The 22,055-nt window shown below is 40.9% G+C and overlaps 1 protein-coding gene across 2 annotated transcripts; it reads left to right on the top strand.

Annotated features, from left to right (window-relative positions):
• Window positions 1-1,117: 1,117 nt before the first annotated feature.
• On the top strand, window positions 1,118-21,230 carry wipf1b (WAS/WASL interacting protein family, member 1b). 2 transcript variants are annotated; one of them, XM_053498376.1, is made up of 8 exons: window positions 1,118-1,391; window positions 15,780-15,888; window positions 16,230-16,359; window positions 16,542-16,667; window positions 17,229-17,951; window positions 18,042-18,245; window positions 18,347-18,460; window positions 18,613-21,230. In XM_053498376.1, exons 2-8 carry the CDS (start codon window positions 15,838-15,840, stop codon window positions 18,663-18,665), a joined length of 1,401 nt encoding a protein of 466 aa, XP_053354351.1. In that variant the 5' UTR covers window positions 1,118-1,391; window positions 15,780-15,837; the 3' UTR covers window positions 18,666-21,230. The 2 variants fall into 2 exon arrangements, with proteins under 2 accessions (XP_053354351.1, XP_053354352.1); XM_053498377.1 differs by lacking the exon at window positions 1,118-1,391 and adding an exon at window positions 13,978-14,635.
• The last annotated feature ends 825 nt before the right edge of the window (window positions 21,231-22,055 follow it).

The following is a 22,055-nucleotide window of genomic DNA, read 5'->3' as shown; positions in this document are numbered from 1 at the left end:
CAATTCTTGAAATTCTTATTTGCTGCGTACTTGTTATATAGTATATTATGGGACCTGGCTGCTAAATATCTGTACTCTGTTTATTTGATATACATTAATTTATGATTACTTTTTCTAGCCGTTTTTTTCTTTACTATCTACTCCTGATATTTTCTTGTGACTTATTTCAAAGCTGGCGGCACGGTGGTGTAGTGGGTCTGGGTTTGATTCCCGGCCAGGCTCGATTCCCATCTCTGTGTTGCATGTTCTCCCCGTGCTTGGTGGGTTTCCTCCAGGTACTCCAGTTTCCTCCCACAGTCCAAAGATATGCAGGTAGGCTAATTGGCATTCCCAAATTGACCGTAATGTGTGTGTATGTGCCCTATGATGGATTGGCACCTTGTCCAGGATGTACCCTGCCTTGTGCCCTTGGCCTACTGGGATACTGAATACAGGATAAAGCGGTATAGAAGATAAGTGAGAGTGAGTAAGAGTATTTCAAAGCTTTTGTAATATAAATGTAAATATTTGTCATGTTTAATAAAGCATCCTTTGAATCTTGGGAGAGTGATAGAGAGATGCGAACAGAAAGACAAACAGTCATGGAGATGCACAGGGGAAGTGAGATAAAGAGAGGCTTAGAGAGATACTGTACATTTAAAAACAGGGACACAGTAAAAGAGAGACACAAGGACAGAGACAGACCAAGAGAGAGAGAGAGAGAGCACTGCATGGTCAAGGCGAGAGATATAGATACAGAGAGAGAGAGAGAGAGAGAGAGAGAGAGAGAGAGATGTACACAACATGAGGGTTTTTCTATTCCTTTAAAATTCATTTCATCCATAGTAACTATATATACTATATACTGCCCTGACTTTATCAGCTACATTGTATAAACCTGACAGAACTCTCTCTCTCTCTCTCACACACACACACACATACACACACAGATGTTGCAGCTCCACATCTGGAATCTGAGGAAGAAAAAAAAAATCCTCGGAAAACTGAACACGTCAGAGGCTCTGGATAAACCTCCACACACACACACACACACACACACTCAGCTTCCGCTTTATTCTCAGGCGTGTTTCCGTCCCTATAAACTTCTTTATTTTATTGTGTGAGGGAATTTTTTTTTTAGTTTAGTACAGGCTTTGGGCGGAAACTGTGAGTGTGTGTGTTTGGGTGCACGCGCGTGCGTGTGTGTGTGTTTTTGCGGGAAGGAGTGGCTCCAGCGAGGGTTTTCTCATCTCTTCACACACACACAGAGATGTCAAGCGAGCCTCTAATGGACTGTACCGCTTAAGTGTGAGGATTGTTTATTTGTTTATTTTCTTTAGAAGAAGGAGGATTGAGGATTAAAAACAAATAAACAAACAACCGGGCGGGATTTAAAAAGAAAAAAAAAACTGGTGAGTGCAAACATTCCTTTCTAAGGCAACTTTGTATCTTCTAGACCAGACGTTATAGATGAAACAGAACATCAAAAGAAATTTTAAATTTTTGTTTATTATAGAACTCCCCCCCCCCCTTTTTTTTTTAAATGTATCTTTTGCTCCTGTTCGCTTCCTGAGCAGCGTGGTGTGGTAGTTACTTCTCTCTCTCTCTCTCTCTCTCTCTCTCTCTTTAACACTGTTTAATCTGTAATCCACTCCAAACTCCACTGCTGTTTTTTTTCTCTTCTTCTTCTTACTGTTCTTGTGACTTTACTCTCATAATCATCTCATTCTATCTGGAAGCAAAAAGACACATTGTTTTCACAGCCTTGGCTCAGGTCCCTCTGATTCGCGCATGCGCAGGTTAGCCGAATCCTGTTGGGTTGATTTAACATTTAAAGTAGATATTTTGTCCCAATTTTTTTTTTTACATGTTTATGTGTGGAAAGTAGTAGTGTTTTATAAAGAGAGAGAGAGAGATGGACAGAAGGAGAGACTGACTGTCGCAGGGATGCAGAGAGAAAGTGAAATATACAGTAAAGAGGCTTCGAGAGACAAGTTTGTCAAGGGGAGAGACACATTGAGAGAGACATTTTTCATAATTCTGATATTGTGCCGATGGAAAGGACGAGAGAGACAGACCCAAACAAAGATTTATACTGTATTGTTAAAGATGGAGAGAGAGAGGAAGGAAGAAAAAGTCAAGGACAGAGAGAGAGAGAGAGAGACTTTTATTTTATATACATTTATTTATCATTGCTCTTTATATCCTTTTTTTTTAATTTATCCACTCCTGTTATTTTCTTGTAATTGATTTCTAAGCTTTGGCAATACGAATGTTAATATTTGTCATACCAATAAAGCACCTTTGAATCTGTTCACGACAGAGATACAGACACATACAATTTTTTGTAATCCTGATCTTGTGCAGAAACGTATCAGGATGGAGAGAAAGCGATGGACAGAGACATAAGGGGGAGAGAGACACAAACAGAGCCGTCATAGATGCAGAGAGAGAGAGAGGGGCAAAGAAAGAGAGATGCAATGAGCGAAAGACACAAACGGATACACAGAGAGAAAGAAGCACAGAAAGAGAGATACAGTGAAAGACAGTAGATGGACATGTAATGGCAAAGAGAGAGAGAGCTACATGGTGAAGGAGAAAGATAAAGACAAATAAAAATATTGACAGAGAGAGACACACATCGAGAGAGACAAATAGAGGGAGAATTTTTTTCGTAATTCTGATCTTGTGCAGAAATGTATTAGGGTGGAGAGAGAGAGAGAGACACACACACACAAACAGAGCAGTCATAGATACAAAGACAGAGATATTGACCTGGAGAGACAGTACGGTCAAAGACACAAATACAAGCAAAGAGAAAGAGAAAGACAAGATGGTGAAAGACAGAGTAGAGACAGGCAGTGAGGGAGAGAAAGAGAGAGAGAGCGCTACACAGCCAAAGACAGAAGGCCTAACAGATATATAGAGAGAGCGACGGACAGAAAGAGAGACAGTTATGGAGATGCAAGGAGACAAAGTGAGATATAAAGACCCTTGGAGTGATGCAGTCAAATTAATGGAAATTAAAAAGTATACAGACACGAGACACAAGGAGCGGGACAGACAGCGCTATAGACAGGGTGAGAGCTAAAGGTAAATGATAGATGGACAGAGAGACTCACACATCGAGAGAAACATAGAAAAGAGAACAAGAAACAAAATCTTTTGATCTTGTGCAGCCATGTATCAGGATGGAGAGAGAGAGAGATGGACAGAGACAGAAAGGTAGAGAAAGACACACACAAGACATAGTCATAGATGCAAAGCTCTAGACCTAAAGAGAGACAGAGACAGAAAGGTGGCAGTGGGAGAGAGTTACAGAGTCAAAGACAGAGGGACAAACAGACAAAAAAGTGAGGTTGTTTTCATAATTCTCATTCTGCTCAGAAATGTGTCAGGATGCATACCGAAGCACTAACCTGGGGGGAAAAAAAAACGCCCGCTGTATTTACCCTGGGGGCAGATAAAACAGTCACATGTGGCGATTAGTGATGCATGCTAACACGCTTCAGCTGAGTTTCTGACTGTACACTGGCTGAACACCAGTCTGTAACGGTGGCCAGCTCTGAACTCTGCGGCTTTCAGTACGACAGACCTTCACACACAGGCACGCATGAGGTCAGCGGGTGTCGGGGTGTGAGTGTGTGTGCGTCGTGTTGTGTAAGTGAGTGTGTGTTAAAGCTGCAGCCGATGCGCTGCGCTGCGCTGTGCTGTTTGAGGAACTTGTGGTTGTCTGCGCAATAAACACCTACATAATAACACGTACACACGCTTCCTCTTCTTCCACTGATTAGCGCGTTACGTTAGGCCTCCAAGTATGGCGATTATGGTGGAAGTCGTTATGAGGTCGGTGTAAAGTAAAAAAAAAAGTGAACCAGATCTGATGCATTGATTTGGATACTGATAAACAGTATTGATGCATAGTGATGCTAACTTTTGATCACTCAGGTGAGGTGATACAGTGTGTCAGGGTCTTTATTTCTGTTCAATAGCGGCCTGCTTTTTTTTAAACTCGGAATACAAGGGGGAGGAAGAGGGGGCGCAAACTTTTAAGCATTCACCTGTGATTAGTTTCTGAAGTCAGGCCGCATTCGTCGCTCGCTCTTTAGTAAATATAGTAAAAATAAAATAAATAAAAAAAACCTTTACCAGTTTCATCAGCTTATTCGCGATCGTTCAATCATAGAGATTCTGTGTGAAGGCGTATAACTGCTTTGCGTTACTCAAGAGCACTCATGACCTGACTCGTGTAGAGGAAGCGTAACCGTTTTTGTAGAGGAAGTGGAAAGAAATGTGAACGAAAGAAAGACAGAGAATCATTCGTTCCTACTTCCTGGCTGGTGTGTGCTGACGGTGCACTACCTGAGTGAGTTTTCAGTGTTGCTTCGGATGTGGTAAGCTACACCGGCACCCAGCGTTTTCTGCCCCCTTTTAAATGTGTGTGTGTGTGTGTGTGTGTGTGAGAGAGAAAAACTAAGGTTGAGGTTAAGATTATGCCACACTACATGGGTGGCTCTGCTTCTGTTATTATCCGACACCTAGTGATGGTCTGAAAGTGACTTGACTCTGAGGTGTGGGGTGTGAGGCTCTACCCTAGACATGGTCAGAGATAGACATCAAGAGACGGAGACAATGAGAGATATCGAGAAAGATATTAAGGGTGATTGAGAGACACTGAGTGAGAGAGAGAAAGAGAAATGAAACTGACAGGGACTCGGAGGTAAGCCTAGAGAGACAGCGTGATGGAAAGACACAGAGGGACAAATACCGTAGCACGGAAGAAGTATACAGAGAAGGACAATCGGAATGAAAGAAAGAGGGGACAAGAGACACTTGGGGAGAGATCGAGAGAGGGAAAGGTACTCTAAGAGAGACGAAGAAGGATAGAGAAAGAAAGAGGGAGACAGGGAGAGAGAGACACTTTGAGAGGGACAAAGAGCGAAACAGATTCCTTTAGACAGGGACAAAGAAAGAGAGTGTGAGAGAGAGAGAGAGAGAGAGAGAGACGCCTGTAGAGAAAGCAGGAGATCGAGACAAGGGGAGATAAAGAGGAAGAGTGGGAGAGATGCTCAGAAAGAGAAAAGAAGGGGAGGGGGAGAGAGACACTCAGGAGAGGGACAAAGACTAACATCGAGACACTGGTAGAAGTTTTTTTCCCCCTCATATGCTCTTTATTTTTTTAACATTGTCGCAATGGTTTAAATCAATAAACTATTTACATTTTTTCATCGTAACATATACCGTATTTAAAAAGCATTTGGAGAGACACCAAGAAATCGATTCAGAAACAAAGAGGAGAGACACTTAAAAAGGGACAAAGATACCCAGAGAGCGATAATATGGAGAGAGACACTCAGAATAATGATAGGGAACGAAGAAGACGCGATACAGAGGGACAGGGCGATGACGTGGGACAGAGGCAGATACACAGCAGTGAATTCAGGCATGAAGAAAGAAAGTGGACGAGAGAGACACTAAGAAAGAGAGAGGCAGAGAGACACGCAGAAAAAGCAAAGATAGACTTGGAGACAGAGACATTGTGGCATAATGTAAATCAAAGCGCTTTTATTAAGTTTATTTCATGCTGTTATTCTCGCTGTACCGTTACAAGATCCATACCGGCTGCTAGTGTTGAACCTGGGCTCAGCTTCAGTGTTTATATCCGTGTGTGTGTGTGTGTGTGTTCTCTCTATCAGGCGATTTCTTTCTCTCATTACTCGGCTTAAGTGTAACATGAGACAGGGAACTAACCCTACGATAAAGCGTCACGGTTTACTAGAATTCCCAGAAGCCATCAGGCTGTGAGCCGGAGCCCGGAGACCGTCCGGATAACGAGCACTTTGCGAGCGCAGGCCACGCCTTCGATCAATAGTGGCGTGAAGACGGATTACGGGACGGTACGAGCGGAGAGAAGAAAAATCGATGGAGAGCTTGATGAGGGGAGGAGCTCAGGCATCCAAATCAGAGCGATTTAATAACTCCAGCGTGTGCGTGTGTGTGTAGATGAGGGAACTTTTTTAATGGGAATACTCCGTATTTGTGTGCTCACGGCGCTTCTATAACGCCTCTTAGCTCTCGTTCCTGTAACCTGAACCTTTCTAACAGGTGAATCGAGTTAAGTGAGGTTCCCCGCTCAATTGGAGAAATATTGTGCAAGTGCCGAGCGCTGTTCCTGGTGTCACGTTACATCATGTTGCTGCTTAAGTAAGAGCTTTAGTTTAAAGGGGGATGAGTGCGTTTCCTAACAGTCTGCGAGGCAACGCTTGCGTGATGTGCGTTACCTCATCGGATCCCCAGCTCATCCCTAGCTTTAGTTGCAACATTTGGTGGCGTCATCGTCCGAAATATGACGCTCCGCATGGCCATTTTAACCGTTAATTAGTTTATTTATTTATTTTTTCAGCGTACTTAAATATTACGTTTGCGACGGAGGCTGACATCAAACTGATTTGGTCTGAAATATCAGAACTAATTCTCATTAGAAATCTTGCCACACTGACTCCAAAATCTATTTCTAAACAATACATTTTCTGTAAATAATATTTTTATTCAGGGTCGAGGATTAGATTTCCACCTCCGGGTACTCCGGTCTCATGCGATAATCTCCATCCTGTATAGGATATAAGGTAGAAGATGGATGAATGAATAAAATATATTTGAGGTGGTAAAAAGGCGCTACAGTTGGTGCACAATAATACAAATCACAGCAAATCCCCAACATACAAACGAGTTCCGTTTCTAAAGCTTGTTCGTAAGTCCAATTTGTTCGCAAGTCCAACAAACATTCTTTAGGTACTAGGATACTAACACAATTGTTTATACTCAGTATGAAACGAACATGTTCCATGATCTTGTCCTGTTTATGTTCATGATGTTTGCCATCTTTTCACCTCGCTTCCTTCTCTCAATTTTTTTCACTTTTATCTTCATTGTTATTGCTCTATCACTGCTGCTTTTTTACGCTAGCTTCCGGACAACCGAGGATGTGCGCTGCACGCTTGTGACAATGTGTGCCAGACATGTGATCAACTTTCATGATTTAACATGCATAAATGCTTGTTCGTATCTTTGAAAGTTCGTAACTCGAACGTACGCATGTAGGAGACTTACTGTATTTGCACGTCGGCAAATTGTTTACGAATGTTGTTTTGAATTGTTATGAAACCTGATGGACGAAAAAAGACTATAGAATCAGGAGATTTATAAAATCGCGATACTTTTAAAATCGGCACAGAGGTTTCGTGATAATATTGTATAAACCGTCTTCAGTATTGTGTCTATAATATAAAAATCAGAATAAAAACAATCGGAATAAAAGAATTAATAAGTAAAATAAAATAACAATATCATCGAAATCTGTGTGAGAGGTTTTTTTTTTATCTCGCTGTCGTACACAAGGCTTAATGATTGATGCTTCAGGTTTACTGTGTTTGTTTAAGCCGTGGTACAGGGAATCGTTTGATTACTTTGCTCACGGTGCATATTTTAATAGCTTAACACACACAAACACAGTCTGAGAGCCCACAGAAGACACACAAACACACTCTGAGAGTCCGGTATGTTTTATTTTTAAGATATCTAAAGAAGAAAGTTCATGATCTTCATGCATCAATCATCACTCCATCCAGCGAAGGTTTCATGCGTAGACATCTAGTGATGGACTTGACCGTGTTTATGCACGCCCGTTATAGAATCCCCGTCTCTAGGGGAATGACGTCGTGTTGAGGTGGTGTGGGCTTCAAAGATAGTCCTCGATGCAGAACCAAAAAGTCTGGGCGGTGGAGCTGGATGTGATCCAGGGCCTCATATAATAAGAATAATCACTAACTCGCACCACGAAACAGCACGTTAAACACTACAGCTGTGGCTCAGAGATTAGAGACTATCTTTTATAGTTTCTTAATGCTGTGTAACTTCCCGCTTCACACTCCAGGCCAGTAGGTGGCAATGATGCACCAACTACCCATAATCTCAAGAAGAAGAAGAAGCGGTACTTTATAAAAACATAACATGCGATCGCTTTATACATACAACACCTGGCCAAAAATAAATAATGAAAAGTCACACATTCTGTTAATTACATTAAGTTAATGTAATCACCTTCAGCTTTGATTACAGCACACACACTGTGGTGTCTACTTCCTGTCTAGAACCTGCTGAGATCTGGATGATTTCCGTGGCATCAGGAAAGAAAAGCTCCATGTGATAACCTGGTCATTCGGTACGTTCAGGTCGTCAGCTGACTTCATTTTATTGCCCCATAACGTTGCTGAGTCTCGACCTGAGCAACTAAAGCAAAACGCTTCCCGTCTGACCCTGACACGCCCCCTCGCTCTGGAATAGGGTCAGTCCGGACTCATCAGGTCACATGACCTTTTTCCATTGCTCCTCTTTGCTCTCTAGCAAATTCAACCTAACTCACTAACAGGTGGTTTTCTTATGGAGACACAGTGGTTCAGTCCCAGTCCTGTGAGTTCCCATCACATTGTGTGTGTACGGAAAAGCTCTTACTTTCGCTCTTAAACACAGGCATTTAATCTTGTTTTCTTCGCTCGATGCAGCCCAATAAGTAGATCCTTCTGCAATTTTGCACGAACTTATCCATGTCCGTTTAAAACACGCTCCATGTCCGTGGACCTTTGTATGTACGCAGCTGTACACAGTACCTCCTCAGGGAGCTCGAGCTCCACCCCATGTGGTGTTCTGTTCGACAGAGAGCGGTCTTGGCGAGGCACAAAAAAAAAAAGTGAAAACCACTAGAGTACGTTTCCGTCATAGACGGAAATGGGTTTGGCGTAACTAATCTTTTCATACATCATGACTAACTGAGAGACTCTGTCGCTATAACCGTCCTGGTTACTGCATGAGCTCACTGTAACAGTGTGAAGTATGAATATGTGATAAAGATCGGACTCATCAAAAATCATCAACAGCTTACACCATACATGAGCTCATAGACACCCACGTCTTTGTGATCGACAGGGAAACGACTGCCCCTCCCACCTGCCGGACACGCCCTTTTTACTTCAAACCTCACAATCTCCTGACATTAGGGGAAACTTTGCTTATTAATCTGATTGTTTTTGATCGGCCTTTTGACTAACCTGTTTTAACACCCGCCTACTACCTATTTACATTACATTCCAGACATGACCAAGATGACCTCCATGTTCGAGTCATGATACCGCACCGGGTGGGTTTTTTTTTTGTTTGTTTGGTTTTTTGTTTGTTTTTTTCCACATAACAGGGATTTTACCATCATGCACGTCTGATCAACCTCGTCATGACTGAAACAAAACCCACAAAACTTAACATTAGTTTCGTTTATACTATATGCAATGCGCTGGTGTGCAAAAGTTTGTGCCCACCATGCATGGTAACAATTGAATAGAGATAGGAGGAAAAAAAAATGATTCAGTGATGCATCGCCAGTGATGAATGTTTGCATTTGAGATGGTAAAATGTTGCAGTTCCTCTGAACTCCTGCAGGTGGTGCACTCCAAGGGTTCACATATCGACAGGCAGCGAATTATTCGTGCATTTTATTTGAAAATGTAACGAAATCTGAAATATTTTTTAATATTTATATGTGACATTTATAGAATCGTAATACATATCGAATCGGTACCCGGGTATCGTGATAATGTCGTATCGAATGCTCCCTGGTGATTCCAAAAACTAGTTTCATCACGTTAGCGTGAAAAATAAATTGGCAAAGACAAAAAGAATATTTATTCATTGTTCACTGTTAATATTTTATATATTCTCCAAAAACAAACAAAAAAACTCATTAACTGTTGCATTGAATTCTTCATTTTGTTCAAACTACGGCATGCAAACTTTTGCACTCAGTTGTGTAACCACATTAACAGTCAGCATAAAACATCACAGCAGGGAGAAAAAAAGAAAACAATATTCTGCTGTAGCAGTAATCAGGAAACCGAGGACGGCTTGGAAAGTCCTGTTTATCGTCCGAGATAAAGTGCTGAGATAAATCTATAATCTTAATCACGTCGGTATCTGATCATGTGATCGTTTCAGTGCGTGCATCGGAAAATAACTTTGCAGCCGTTTAAAGGAACGGACCGAGAGAGGGGGGAGCGTGGAACGGAACAGGAGACGGTAAGTCTCGATTGTCGTGGTGTGTGAAACTGAGAGCGAGGGAGCTGGGTGGAAATCCTGTGCACAGGGTGTAAACGGGGTCCTCGTGGGGTGAAGGGGGGTGGGGTGGGGTGGGGTGTGAAGGGGGGTGAGGATGTAGGTTTGGTTCTCTGAAATCGAGATGCAGTGAGGTGTGTTGGAGAAAAAAAGCAGAAATGAGAGCAGTGCTTGTACTGATGAACTCTCCACCGCAAGCGAGTGCATTGTCTTTTACTTCTGTTTAAATTGTTGATTTGCATGTGTTTGTAATATTTATCTATTCAAAAGTTCATGTAAGCGCGTCTAATGTAAACAAGATGTGTTAATACACGCTAGGCATGGGCGACATCTTCACACTGTTATTATTTTACAGTTTAAAGGATCAAACCAGTACAAAGCTTTAGAAACCAAGTATATATATATATATAAAGGATATTGCATCATAATTTATATTAAATTAAAAGTTAAATTGATTACGCCGTTTAATCGGTCCTTTGTCGTTCGATTCATTGTATCAATGGGCCGAGTCACACTTTTAAAATCATTCAAGCAATCTTTAAAATGCCTTAGAAATTGCAAATTTCCTGAAAAATACTTTACTCCTGCTGCTATCAGAACATACGGCCCGCCTGCATCTTTTGCAAAGTAGCAGCTAAATCGTCTCATATTGCAAGATTAGCTTTTTTTTCTTTTTCTTTTTGTTTTTGTGATCGGTTTGAGCAATACCACCACCTACTGGCCTGGAGTGGAGGATCAGCAGGGGAAAAAAGATTCACACGTCCAGCTATCAGAAACAACAACAAAAAAAATCCCAACATTGAACATCTGTCGATCGACAGTCTGGCTATGACTCGCAGCTCTATTATCTCGCAGCGTTTCTGATGCGTCAGACTGTTCTGTCCTTTCTCTGGAAATGCACAGAAAATCCGATGACTTGGTATGATAAGGTTATTTATTATGATGATTGCTACGGGTTAGTTATAAATAGATCGATGAATCCCTACGGAGAGACCTGCAGTGATGCGGACAGTACTATGCAAAAAATCTTCATTAATCAGTCAGTACAAAAGCATTTCTAATTTCAAAACATGATTATCTTACAGGAACAGATTTAAATTCAAATGTTATTTGTCACATACAGTCATACACAGTACGATATGCAGTGAAATGCTTGTACGACCGCCAGTGACCTTAAAAATAAAATAAAAACTTTATGTAAGAAATAAATATAAATAAAAAGAAATATGAAAGAAAGTAAATTTAACTAGTAAAATGAACTGTACAAATAAGGGTATAATAAAAATATTACAAAATATAGAAGTATAGGAATATAGGGGCGGGGAAGTATATATAAAAATTTTAAAGTGGCAATGGCTGTGCAAGATCTCACTCTCACTCTTACTCACTCACTCACTTATTGTCTGTGGTTGTGGGGAGCCTGGGCGGGGTTAACCCTGGACGGGTTGCCAATCCATTGCAGTTAGCCTAATCTTTGGACTGTGGAGGGGAAACCGGAGTACGCTGGAGGAAACGGGTAGAAGCAGACTCTGCAGGATGTTCAGTAAAACTAAGGACACGAAAGTGCTTTACTTCAGTTATTTGCAAGACTTTTGCACAGTACTGTACATCATTCCCCAGTGTCCACTAACTTACATTCTGTTACTGATTTTAACGTCTTAACGTTGGTACGATCCCGGGACCTCAACCTCCATGCAGTCACGTGACGTGGTGCCTCGTAATATGACTGGGTTCTGTATCCTGCAGCTCCCTTCGCTTGGCTACAGAATGCCGCACATCATTACTGTCGAGTGAGACCCAGTACGACACGATCTTACGCACATGTACAACAGACCTACAGCTAATCGGCATTTGTGAAACTGTTGCAGTTCAAGCAAACTCCATGAACCTGGGAGCTGTGCTGCAGTGCCCACACTGTCTACTGAGCATGTGCAGTGATGAGGAAGCCATAATGGATTGAGTTTAGCTGAGTGTGAATCGCTAAATTAATTCAGCGTTGGGGCCGAGGGGTACGATGATATCAGGTGATAAGTTACGGCACAATCTGCTTTTCTAATAAATTTTTTTTGTTAATCTTTTTTTTATATATATATATATATATATATATTCATTATTATATATTCATTTATTTTATATTCACTATATATATTCATTTATTTTTTTATATTAAAAAAACTAAACAAAAATAAATAAATAAATATATTAAAAAAAATAATAATAAATGAATGTTGGACATGAAAATTGTATAATTTTAAATTAATTAATTTATTGATTAATGATTCATAATAATACATTATAATAAAGAAAAGTATAAAAAAATCTTTAAATAGAAATGTATATATAAATTATTCAACCATATACATATTTATATATAAAAGTTTTTTTATATACATAAATGTATTATAAATGTATGTAAATGTTTTAATCTCTAAAATTAATTCATATCTTTAAGGGTTTAAAAAAAAAAAAACTTTTTGAAAGCACAAGCCGATGTCAAAATGTTGGACATAAAAATTGTAAATTAGTTGATTGATTTAAATATTATTAATAATAAAAATTCATTTTTATAAAAATATAAACATACTGTATATAAAACATTCATATATATTCGCCAGATAAAAAAGATAAAACCCTAGATAAATTATACTATATTATTATTATTATTATATTATATCTTTAAAATAATTTTAAAGAATAACTTTATATAGTTTATAAACAATTTATAAACAATTTCCCTCTGGGATTAATAAAGTTCTTTGAATCTTTAATCTTGAATGAGGTATTTTTTTAAAGTATTTTTAGGGCTAAAAATGTTTACAAAGTGTAACAATTTTTAAAAGAAAATGTTATGAAAATAACAAAATTTTTGTTTTATATTGTTAATTAATTTTATTGCGTTTCATTTAATATCATATAGTGTAAACAGGACAAAATGTTCTCACAAAAAAAAAACTGTTTAAAAAGTTTTTTTATTTAAATAAAAAAGGAAAAGATTTTGTTTTGGTTACTGAGATTAAGGTTGTTAGGGTTTAGGATGCAGACATATCATAACCGTCTGCAGTAATCTGTGCTGATGTGTGTGTGTGTGTGTGTGTGTGTGTGTGTGTGATGTGTTTAATGATGTCCGTGTCCTGGGTTTTGAAAAAACCTGCTTAAACGTCTACTGCTTTAGACATTAGGACATTTACATGTGTGTAAAATATTTGCTCTGTGTGTGTGTGTGTGTGTGTGTGTGGAAAGATTCCTTGTAGAAACGTGTCCCGAGTCAAGAGCTTACGACACTGGAATGAAAACAAGCTTCAGTCCAGACCTTTTAAAGGACACGCTGTCTTTTCTTGTGCACGCGCGTGCATGTGTGTGTGCGCGCGGCGTGTGCCTGCTTTAGAGCGCGTGCGTGTGCGCGTGCCTGACTGAGTGCGAGTGTGCGCGACTGAGTGTGCGTGTGCGCGCGCAAGCTCTGACAGCGTCCAGTCAGCAGGAGGGGAACTGTGTAAAAATAGTGTGTTAGTCAGCCACTGTGTGTGTGTGTGTGTGTGTGTGTGTGTGTGTGTGAGATCAGCCGAGGTTCTTCTGAACCGCTGCTATAAATAATGCCCCTGTGCTCCACTCAGCATCATATTTGCCCCAGCGTGCAGAAGTTTTGGCACACTCAGCGGATGTCCGCTGGCTGCAGTGAAGAAAAAAAAAGTGCTTCTCCAGAAAGACAGAGCGAGGAGTGGAGGGGGAGGAGTGCAAAAGAGGAAGAGGGAGACAGAAGTGATGTGGCAGGCTGGGAGGGGGGGGGGGACGCGCTAGTGATGAAAGAGCGAGTGTTTTACTGAGCTCATAAAAAAGACCAAAGGTAGTGTGTGTGTGTGTGTGTGTGTGTGTGGCGACTCTAACGACCAAAGTTTTCCACACTACATGCTGCACTGCTGCAACGTGCCGTGAAGTATCGAAAGGGAAGCAAGAGCTATATCTGTTTTATTGTTTCCTGTTTATGGCCTGCAGCGGATGTTAGCAAAGAAAGAAGGGAGAGAGAGAGAGAGAGAGAGACAGAGAGAGAGAGAGAGAGAAGAGATGCTCATGGAGAAAGAAACAGCTTAAACATGCCGAGAGAGAGAGAGGTTGATCTAGAGACAGAGAGACACAGAGTGAGACACACACACACATGGTGAGATAGATATGTAGAGAGAGGGAGCGGGCGAGTGAGATAAAGCCACAGAGAGACGCACGTGGAGAGGGAAAACGAAAGAGAAATGAGGGTCGGTAAGAGACGAAAAAAACCCAGAGAGACACGAGAGAAAGAATATGAGAGAGAATGAGATGGAGAGAAAAAGAGAAAGAAGGTAGAGCGAGACATGGAGAGAGACAGAAAGAGAGAGACCGACCCATTGAGTGACACGCATGGTGGGACAGATAGAGACTGAGACATACATACTCAGAAGGGATGAGGTGGAAGAAGAAAAAAAGTGAGAAACAAAAGAGACAGAGACACAGAGGGAGACACATACACATGGTGAGATGGATAAAGTGACGGACGCGGAGAGAGAAATAGATATAAAGAGAGAGAGAGAGAGAGAGACATGATGAAACAGGTAAAGAGACAAAGACAGAGAGAGAGAGAGACAGAAGCAGAGCGTACAAAGAGAAAAGGGAGATATAGGGACACAGAAAGAGTCAGGGAGACACGTGATAAAACAGAAAAAGAGAGAGAGATTCAGAGAGACTTGGCAGAGACAGAGATAGAGAGATGGGACTAGAAAGACAGAAAGAGTAAGAGAGACACATGCTAAAACAGGTAAAGAGAGAGAGAGTGTGCAAGACAGAAAGAATGGGGATAGGGAGACAGGTAGAGTCAGAAAGAGAGAGAGATGGACATGGTGAAATGGAGAGGGAGTAAGAAAGAGAGAGACAGAGAGACACATGTAGCGAGTGAGACGGGGAATAGAGAGACACATATTGTGAAACGGATGAAGAGAGATGCTCGAAAACAAGTAGACCGAGACAGAGAGAGGAAGTGAGAAGGGAGATAGAGAGACACAGAACGAGTCAGAGAGACACACATGGTGGAACAGATAAAGAGACACACACACACACACACACAGAGAAAAGGAGAGAGTGAGAGAGAAAGAGGAAGACAGGGGACAGGACAGAGAGAATCAGATGCATGTGTCCTAACGCTGCCCTTCATTCGCATGGTTTTGTTTAAAGGAGAGCTGCGCATACATCCTGATGTCCTCCCGCTCGTCCACTCCGGCGCTCAGACTCAGCACTTCAGCTTCTTCTTCTTCTTCTCCTCCATATAAACGTTCCGCACACTCCCGGAAACACACACACACACACACACACTGAGTCGGGTGTGACTTAAAGGATATATCTATGACATGGTTTTATAAATAACTTGGAAATTCTGAGATCGCCACTTACTTCCTGTCCTCTCAGGACTTTTTGTAACTCCGCCCCCTTCCAACCAGCCAGGACCGAGCTGATTGGTTAGACAGGGTTCGAACTAAGGATGAGGGAAGAGGAACGCGTGTTAGAGTCTTCAGTTTTCAGACTCGACACAGAATCCCTTTGTGACCCAAAGGATGTTGATGAATAATGTAAATATGTTTATTAATATGTTTGTTTGTTTGTTTGTTTGTTTGTCCTGGTGGCAGATGTTCGATTCTCTTACTTTTGTCTGCTGGCTGTAAGAGGAGACACTGAGGAGAGACCATGCCGGCTCCCCCGCCGCCCGCTCCCCCACCACCCCCGACCCTGTCTCTGGTAAACTCTCTCATACACGCACCACTTAAAGACACACACACACACACACACACACACACATAAATGCACATCTATAATTTATATTAAGTAGAACAGTGCTTTTGCACTGAAACGTAAATGATGCCAGTGTACTTCTAAACAGCACCACTAGGGGTCGACAGAGAGCAAGTAAGTAAAGACCAGTTGTAAGGAACGAAAATGCTGAAATCGTAGGACGTCCGTCTACATCTGGTTTAAATCAAATCCATGAACCAGCAGAGTTGTCAAGCATGTAGATGTCTGATGTATCGCACTCGTGTCCCACAGAAACATAAAGTGTGTGTGTGTGTGTGTGTGAGCAGGCCAACACGGAGAAGCCCGTCCTGAACAGGTCCGAGCAGCAGGGCAGGAACGCGCTCCTGACCGACATCAACAAAGGAGCCCGACTCAAAAAGACTGTAACTAACGACCGCAGTGCGCCTGTTCTCGACAGTAAGGAGCTACCCTCGCTTACACACACAAACACACACACACACTGTTTAAAGCAGTTCATGTTGCGTCGTCTCGTCTCGTCTCGTGCCTGATGCTCAAAACCCACTAACATCCCAGTGAACCCATATTATAACAGCGTGTGTTTTTTGTTTTCATAAAACGATCTTCATTTATTTTGTCAGAGCCCAAAGGAGGTGGAGGAGGAGGAGGAGGTGGAGGAGGAGGGGGCGGGTTTGGGGGCGGGGCTTCAGGAGGCCTTGGAGGACTGTTTCAAGATGGAATGCCAAAGTTGCGGTCTGCTAGGGATGGTAAGGGTTCACACCCATCCACCAACACACACACACATACCCACACACACACACACACACACTCACACACATAATATCATAGAATGCAATTGTGTTGCAGTATAATATAATAAAAAGATCTTTACTGTAGTGTAATAGAATAAAAGAGCTTTATTCCAGTATAACAGAATAAAGCTTTATCGCAGAACATTATAACAGAATTTAACTGTATTGCAGTATAATTAAATAAAATATATCTTTATTACAATGTAATAGGGCTGCGTTACCATATAATAGATTAAAATAATGGTTTATTAAGGAGAATTTGTATAATTAGCGTTAGAGTGCGTTTGTAGAAAGAGTTAAAAGGCTAAAGGCTAAAAATAGTCTGATCAGCATTAATGTAATCAGTGTTACAGTATAATAGCATCCAGTGATCCAGTATTGAACCTGAACCTTAATAATAGTTCAATAAATATAATATAGCTTTATTCACAGACAGTAGACTCGAGAAAATCGAGATATTAATATATTCATATATTTTTTTTCTCTCTTTGTTTCTCTTGTTTTCATCATTTCTAGACACTGGTGGCGTACGACCCCCCATTCTCCCTCCTGGAGCCCGGAGTTCCGGTCCGCGGCCGTTCGCGGGTGGTGCTAGCTCCACCCCACGTTTCTCCGTGCAACGCAACGGTCCTTCTGACTCACCCCGCCCTCGGATGACTCCTCCACGCTCCGATGGTCCGCCTCCACCCGTTCCGAACACTCCGCGCCCCAATCAGAGCAGCTTACAAAACAGAGGGCCTCCCCCTCTCCCTGGAGGACTCCGCCCTACGCCTACCCCGCATTCTCCGAACCCTTCTGGCAGGCAGATGGCTCCACCACCTGTTCCAGGCGGACGTCCCTTCTCCGGTTCCTCAGGCCCGCCCCCTGTGCCTCATTCCAACCGCCCTCCTCTTCCTCCAGCTCCTGGTCGAGGGGAGGACCGCCCCCCTCCTGTTCCCCCTGGAAACCGCCCATCCATGGCCCTCCAGCGGGACAGCCCGCCTCCTCCTCCACCTTCCGCTAACAGCAAGCCACCTCCACCTTCTTCTTCTTCATTCCGGGTCCCTGCAAGCTCTGCTCCTCCGCTGCCACCAGGACGACCAAAACCCAATGACGAGAACATGCCTCGGCTTCCTCAAAGGCACATGTCACTCACTCCTCATGGCCCGTCTCCTCCTACACCTGGCAGGTCGGGTCCACTTCCTCCACCTCCCTCCGAGAGACCGCCCCCTTTGGGTCGGAGTCCGTCCGGGCGAAGCGGTAACGATTTTATTTCAGGACGTCTTTTTTCATTTTTCATTGTGTTTTATATCTCTGAGATTGTTTTATTATCTGCGTGCGTGTATTTAGGTCCCCTCCCACCTCCACCGCCTGCTGGACGACCAGGAAGCGGAAGCGTGAGGTCCCCTGCGGCCCCGCCTCCTCCGAACAGAGTGGGCTCAGAGCCTCCTCGTGCAGGCAGCAGACCGCCCCTACCGCCAGACCGACCCTCTTCCGGAGGACCGCCCCCTCCGCCTCCTCCAATGGGCAACGGCTACCACAGTCAGGGTGCAGGTACGACACGTTCCTAGGCGTACATGTATACGTTTTCATTACCAAATGTCTGACAAATGTCTAAATGTAAATCTAACGTTTTTGGTATTTGGTTTATACAGATGAGTGGGAAGCGCGCTTCAGTTTCCGACCGGTGTCGGATTTCCCGCCTCCTGACCCGTACATGCCCTTTCAGAAAACGTATCCCAGCAGACTGTCCAGAAGTGACGGCAGAAGTAAAAATTCATGACCTTAATCTTTTTGTTGATTTCTAATTCTATAATATATATTCTCATTCTCATAGGTGTTCTGTTTATACCTGTTTATATGTGATTCGTAACGTCTCACCGTCACATGTAACGCTTTTCTGGCCTTTTTTGTGTTTAAGGTTCGATGAAAAAGGAGCGCGGTGCTCCCCCGTTACCGCCCATTCCCAGATGAAGGAAGTGGACTGGACGCTCAGGGAACACCATGACTCCTCCTCTTCTGTATTTGCCGTTTGTTATTATTATAATTTTTTCCCTTAAACATTATTTTTGCATGTGAGGCACTTCCTTGCTGTTTTTTTGTTTTGTTTTTTTTGTATTGTTTGTTTGTTTCCTTTTTTTGAACATACTACGCTATACGTTTACGTACGGCGAGGTCACGTTAGTGTCGGCGCTCCCGCCGGAGTTTTATGCAATTGTACACTCGTTGTTTTTGTTGTTGTTGATAAAACACCATGCAGTGCCTGATCTGTTCACATTGCTGGGCCAATGTGTGAGGTTTTTTTGTGGGTACTTGTAGCTCATAGTTTCACACACACACCTACTACACCATGTAACAAACGAATGATCTGACAGGGCCGGAAACGGGCTCCGCTGCTTTAAAAAAACGTCTACCATAAATATATGCCCTTATATACCTAATCTACTTTATTATTCTGTCTGTTTTAGCGTTTACTCTCTTACTTCCCATGTTTATTAAATTTGTTCATCAGGATCAGGTTTGATTGGTGGAAACGTTCGAGATGTTATATATGTTATATGTATGTATTGTTGATGGAGATATACTTCTATAGATTTCTATATACACAAGGCTCCAATGATTAGCACAAGCTCTACAATGCTAAAGTTCTTTTCCTTTATTGGTTATTGTTATTTGACTCTTAAAGGAATAATGCAGCATCTTTCCAACCTAATCTGTCTCGTAAACCATCAAACCTGTAGAACATGTGGGATTATTCAAATGTATTATTATTATTATTATTATTATATATAATACTTATAATCCAAGTCTAAGGGCAGATGTTTGGAATTTGGTCAGTAAGAATTTATGGTAAACATCATGGTTTAACAAAACTCCAACTTTGACACTATAAATGATGCACTGGGATGAAACAGAACCAGTACCGCTGTCTCCTATGGAGTTATGTAGTTTTAAACATTAATGAAATACAACTTAATTTCATCATAATTTATGTCTTGTTTTATTTCAGAAGATTTGGGTTTTTTTTGTAAAATAAATAAATAAATACAGTTGTTTACTTTAAAAAGTAACTTAAAAAACAAACAAACATAAAAAAAAAACACTCAAAAATTATTCTGTGATTCTGTTTTTTTTTTTTTACTTTGATAGTTAATTAAAAAAAGTTCTACAAAATGTTAAAATACTGCCTTTAGACTTGCATTATTTACAACTTTAAAGGAAACTGATTTTTTTTTTTTGTGGTCCATTTCTTTGCGTTTTTTTTTGTTTACATTTTTATTTTGATGATTTTTTTCGGTTGTTTTATTTTTTGTTTTGTTGTTGTTGTTTTTTAAAATATTGTCTTTTGTAATTATGCCCAAGCTATCATTTATGATCGATAGAGACGGGTTTGAAAATCTCTCGATTACTCCTTTAATCCCTGCATCCGTTTTGTTTCTCGCTGATGAGGCAGGAGTTGGAAATCAGGTGTGCACTTACTGCCTTGTCTGATTACAGAAACACGCCATACGATACTCTGTGCGAGTCTTTATTATATTATATTATATTATATTTGGTAATTTGATATAATGAAGGATGTGCCTTATTAAGATCATCGCGTCTACATGTATAAGGAAATTTGTCCAAAAGAAACAAAGAAGACCACAGAGTGCCTAAAACAAGTTTATTTTTAGTGCAATCCTTCATTTTTTTTGCTCCATGTTCATTTCTGTACGTTCAGTATTATTCTGACTTGTACAAATAACAATGTGTTTAAGAAGTGCAAATTTATTTTGTATGCACGTATCATATCCATAGACTGAACCATGCACTTAGTGCAGTATGTACTGATAAGCAAAGGCCATTTTACGTCAACACGTCACCTCTTGCCGCGGAATCTGATTAAGGAAATAAGCTTACATGTGTCGTGCGTTAGCTTTGTTAAGGCTTATGATTTTCATGCACTTGTTTACAAGCCATTTCTGTGGCACGAGCTTTCACTGAAGGATGAGACGAGAGTGAGCTACTTCCTCGGAATATGCAAAAGAGAGTGTGAACCTGAATCTTGTAATAATATTGAATATTGTCAGGCCCTGCGGTCTCCTCTGTCTAGAATCTACATGGGTTTTGTGGGATTTTTTTTTTCTGTAATTATGAAACTTGTATATATTTGCACAAACGCTTGTCACACAAAGTCATGAAGCAAAGACCAAAAATCAAACCGATCCTCTGGATGGAAGCGTCCAATTCTAAAAAGATGAAGGTTTATGAAGTTATTGTAAAAGGGCAGGATTACAGTTTCTGCCCGAGTACGTTTTTGCACCCGTGCCTGTCAGCGATGCCTCGATGATGTCACTGTGACCGAGGCTCATGCAGCGGTACTTAGAGACTGTTCTTCGTTTTTTTTTCTTCTTCTTCCCCATTGTTTTATGTGTGCTGTTCATTTTCTTGGATTTGTTACAGCTTGTGCCTTTGTTTTTTTTGTGTGTATGTGTGTGTTTGAAAATGAAGTCATGTTTAAAAGTTTAAGGTTTTCTAAATAAATGGACATCAAACTTTTATCTTGTCTTATGCATGTTATTGTTTCTGGAAAAAGGAGTAAAAGGAACAATCTGTCACCGTTTTTCTACAAATCATCAAGTTATGAATTAGTCCAGATTTTAAACACGTCCTGCCTGGATGTCAGCTTACGCAAACTTTATTACGCATGTTTATTTTATCATTTTTTTTATAACTGATTATCCTGCAGAACCAGACAACTTCACTCAGTACAAATAACATTACAGGAAAATATCCCAAGGTCAGAAAAGAAAACATCTTATGTAAAAGACCAAAAAAAAAAAAGGAAAAAAAGAAAACTTTTGGATTTTACTCCTTGAGAAAATAAGCAGGTGCGACATAGTCATCAGAAGGAATTTGATGGTATAAAAAGTAAGCCATGATTTGGTGTTACAGTTGTTGACGTCCACAAATAATTTTAGGGTTTACAGACACACAAGTTTTATTACAATAAATGACTGATAAACACAGAGTGTTTTTATGAGTTCAAAAAGGAAAGGATAATTCTTTAGTTATTAGGGTGCATGTGATGTTGACAATCATGTACTGTATAAGGGAAGAAATATAATTATGTTGAAACGTTTCATAATGTAGACTTACGTTTCCAAAAGTTGGACCAAAAGATAATTTTTTACATTTTCTTTCACTTTCACCACAGTGCTACTAATCACAGCCTACCGTTATTAAATGTATTATACATATAAATAATGTAATGTAAAATATTTGAATGATTTAAAGTGGAACAAAAAAATTGCAAAAATGTAATTAACATTATTTTTATTATAATAATTTATTTTTTATTATTCTTTTTGTAGAAGTAGTATT

The sequence above is a fragment of the Clarias gariepinus genome, chromosome 6 (genome assembly GCF_024256425.1).
Source record: "Clarias gariepinus isolate MV-2021 ecotype Netherlands chromosome 6, CGAR_prim_01v2, whole genome shotgun sequence".
Taxonomy (NCBI): domain Eukaryota; kingdom Metazoa; phylum Chordata; class Actinopteri; order Siluriformes; family Clariidae; genus Clarias; species Clarias gariepinus.
The sequence above is the reverse complement of the archived record's forward strand: the minus strand, read 5'-3'. Positions and strand labels throughout refer to the sequence as shown.

Bases quoted from the DNA above. Each gene is read 5' to 3' on its own strand.
- wipf1b (XM_053498376.1), top strand. From the start codon at position 15,838: ATGCCGGCTCCCCCGCCGCCCGCTCCCCCACCACCCCCGACCCTGTCT. The intron at 15,889-16,229 runs GTAAACTCTCTC...GTGTGTGAGCAG, and splicing joins CACCCCCGACCCTGTCTCTG to GCCAACACGGAGAAGCCCGT. The intron at 16,668-17,228 runs GTAAGGGTTCAC...CATCATTTCTAG, and splicing joins GTTGCGGTCTGCTAGGGATG to ACACTGGTGGCGTACGACCC.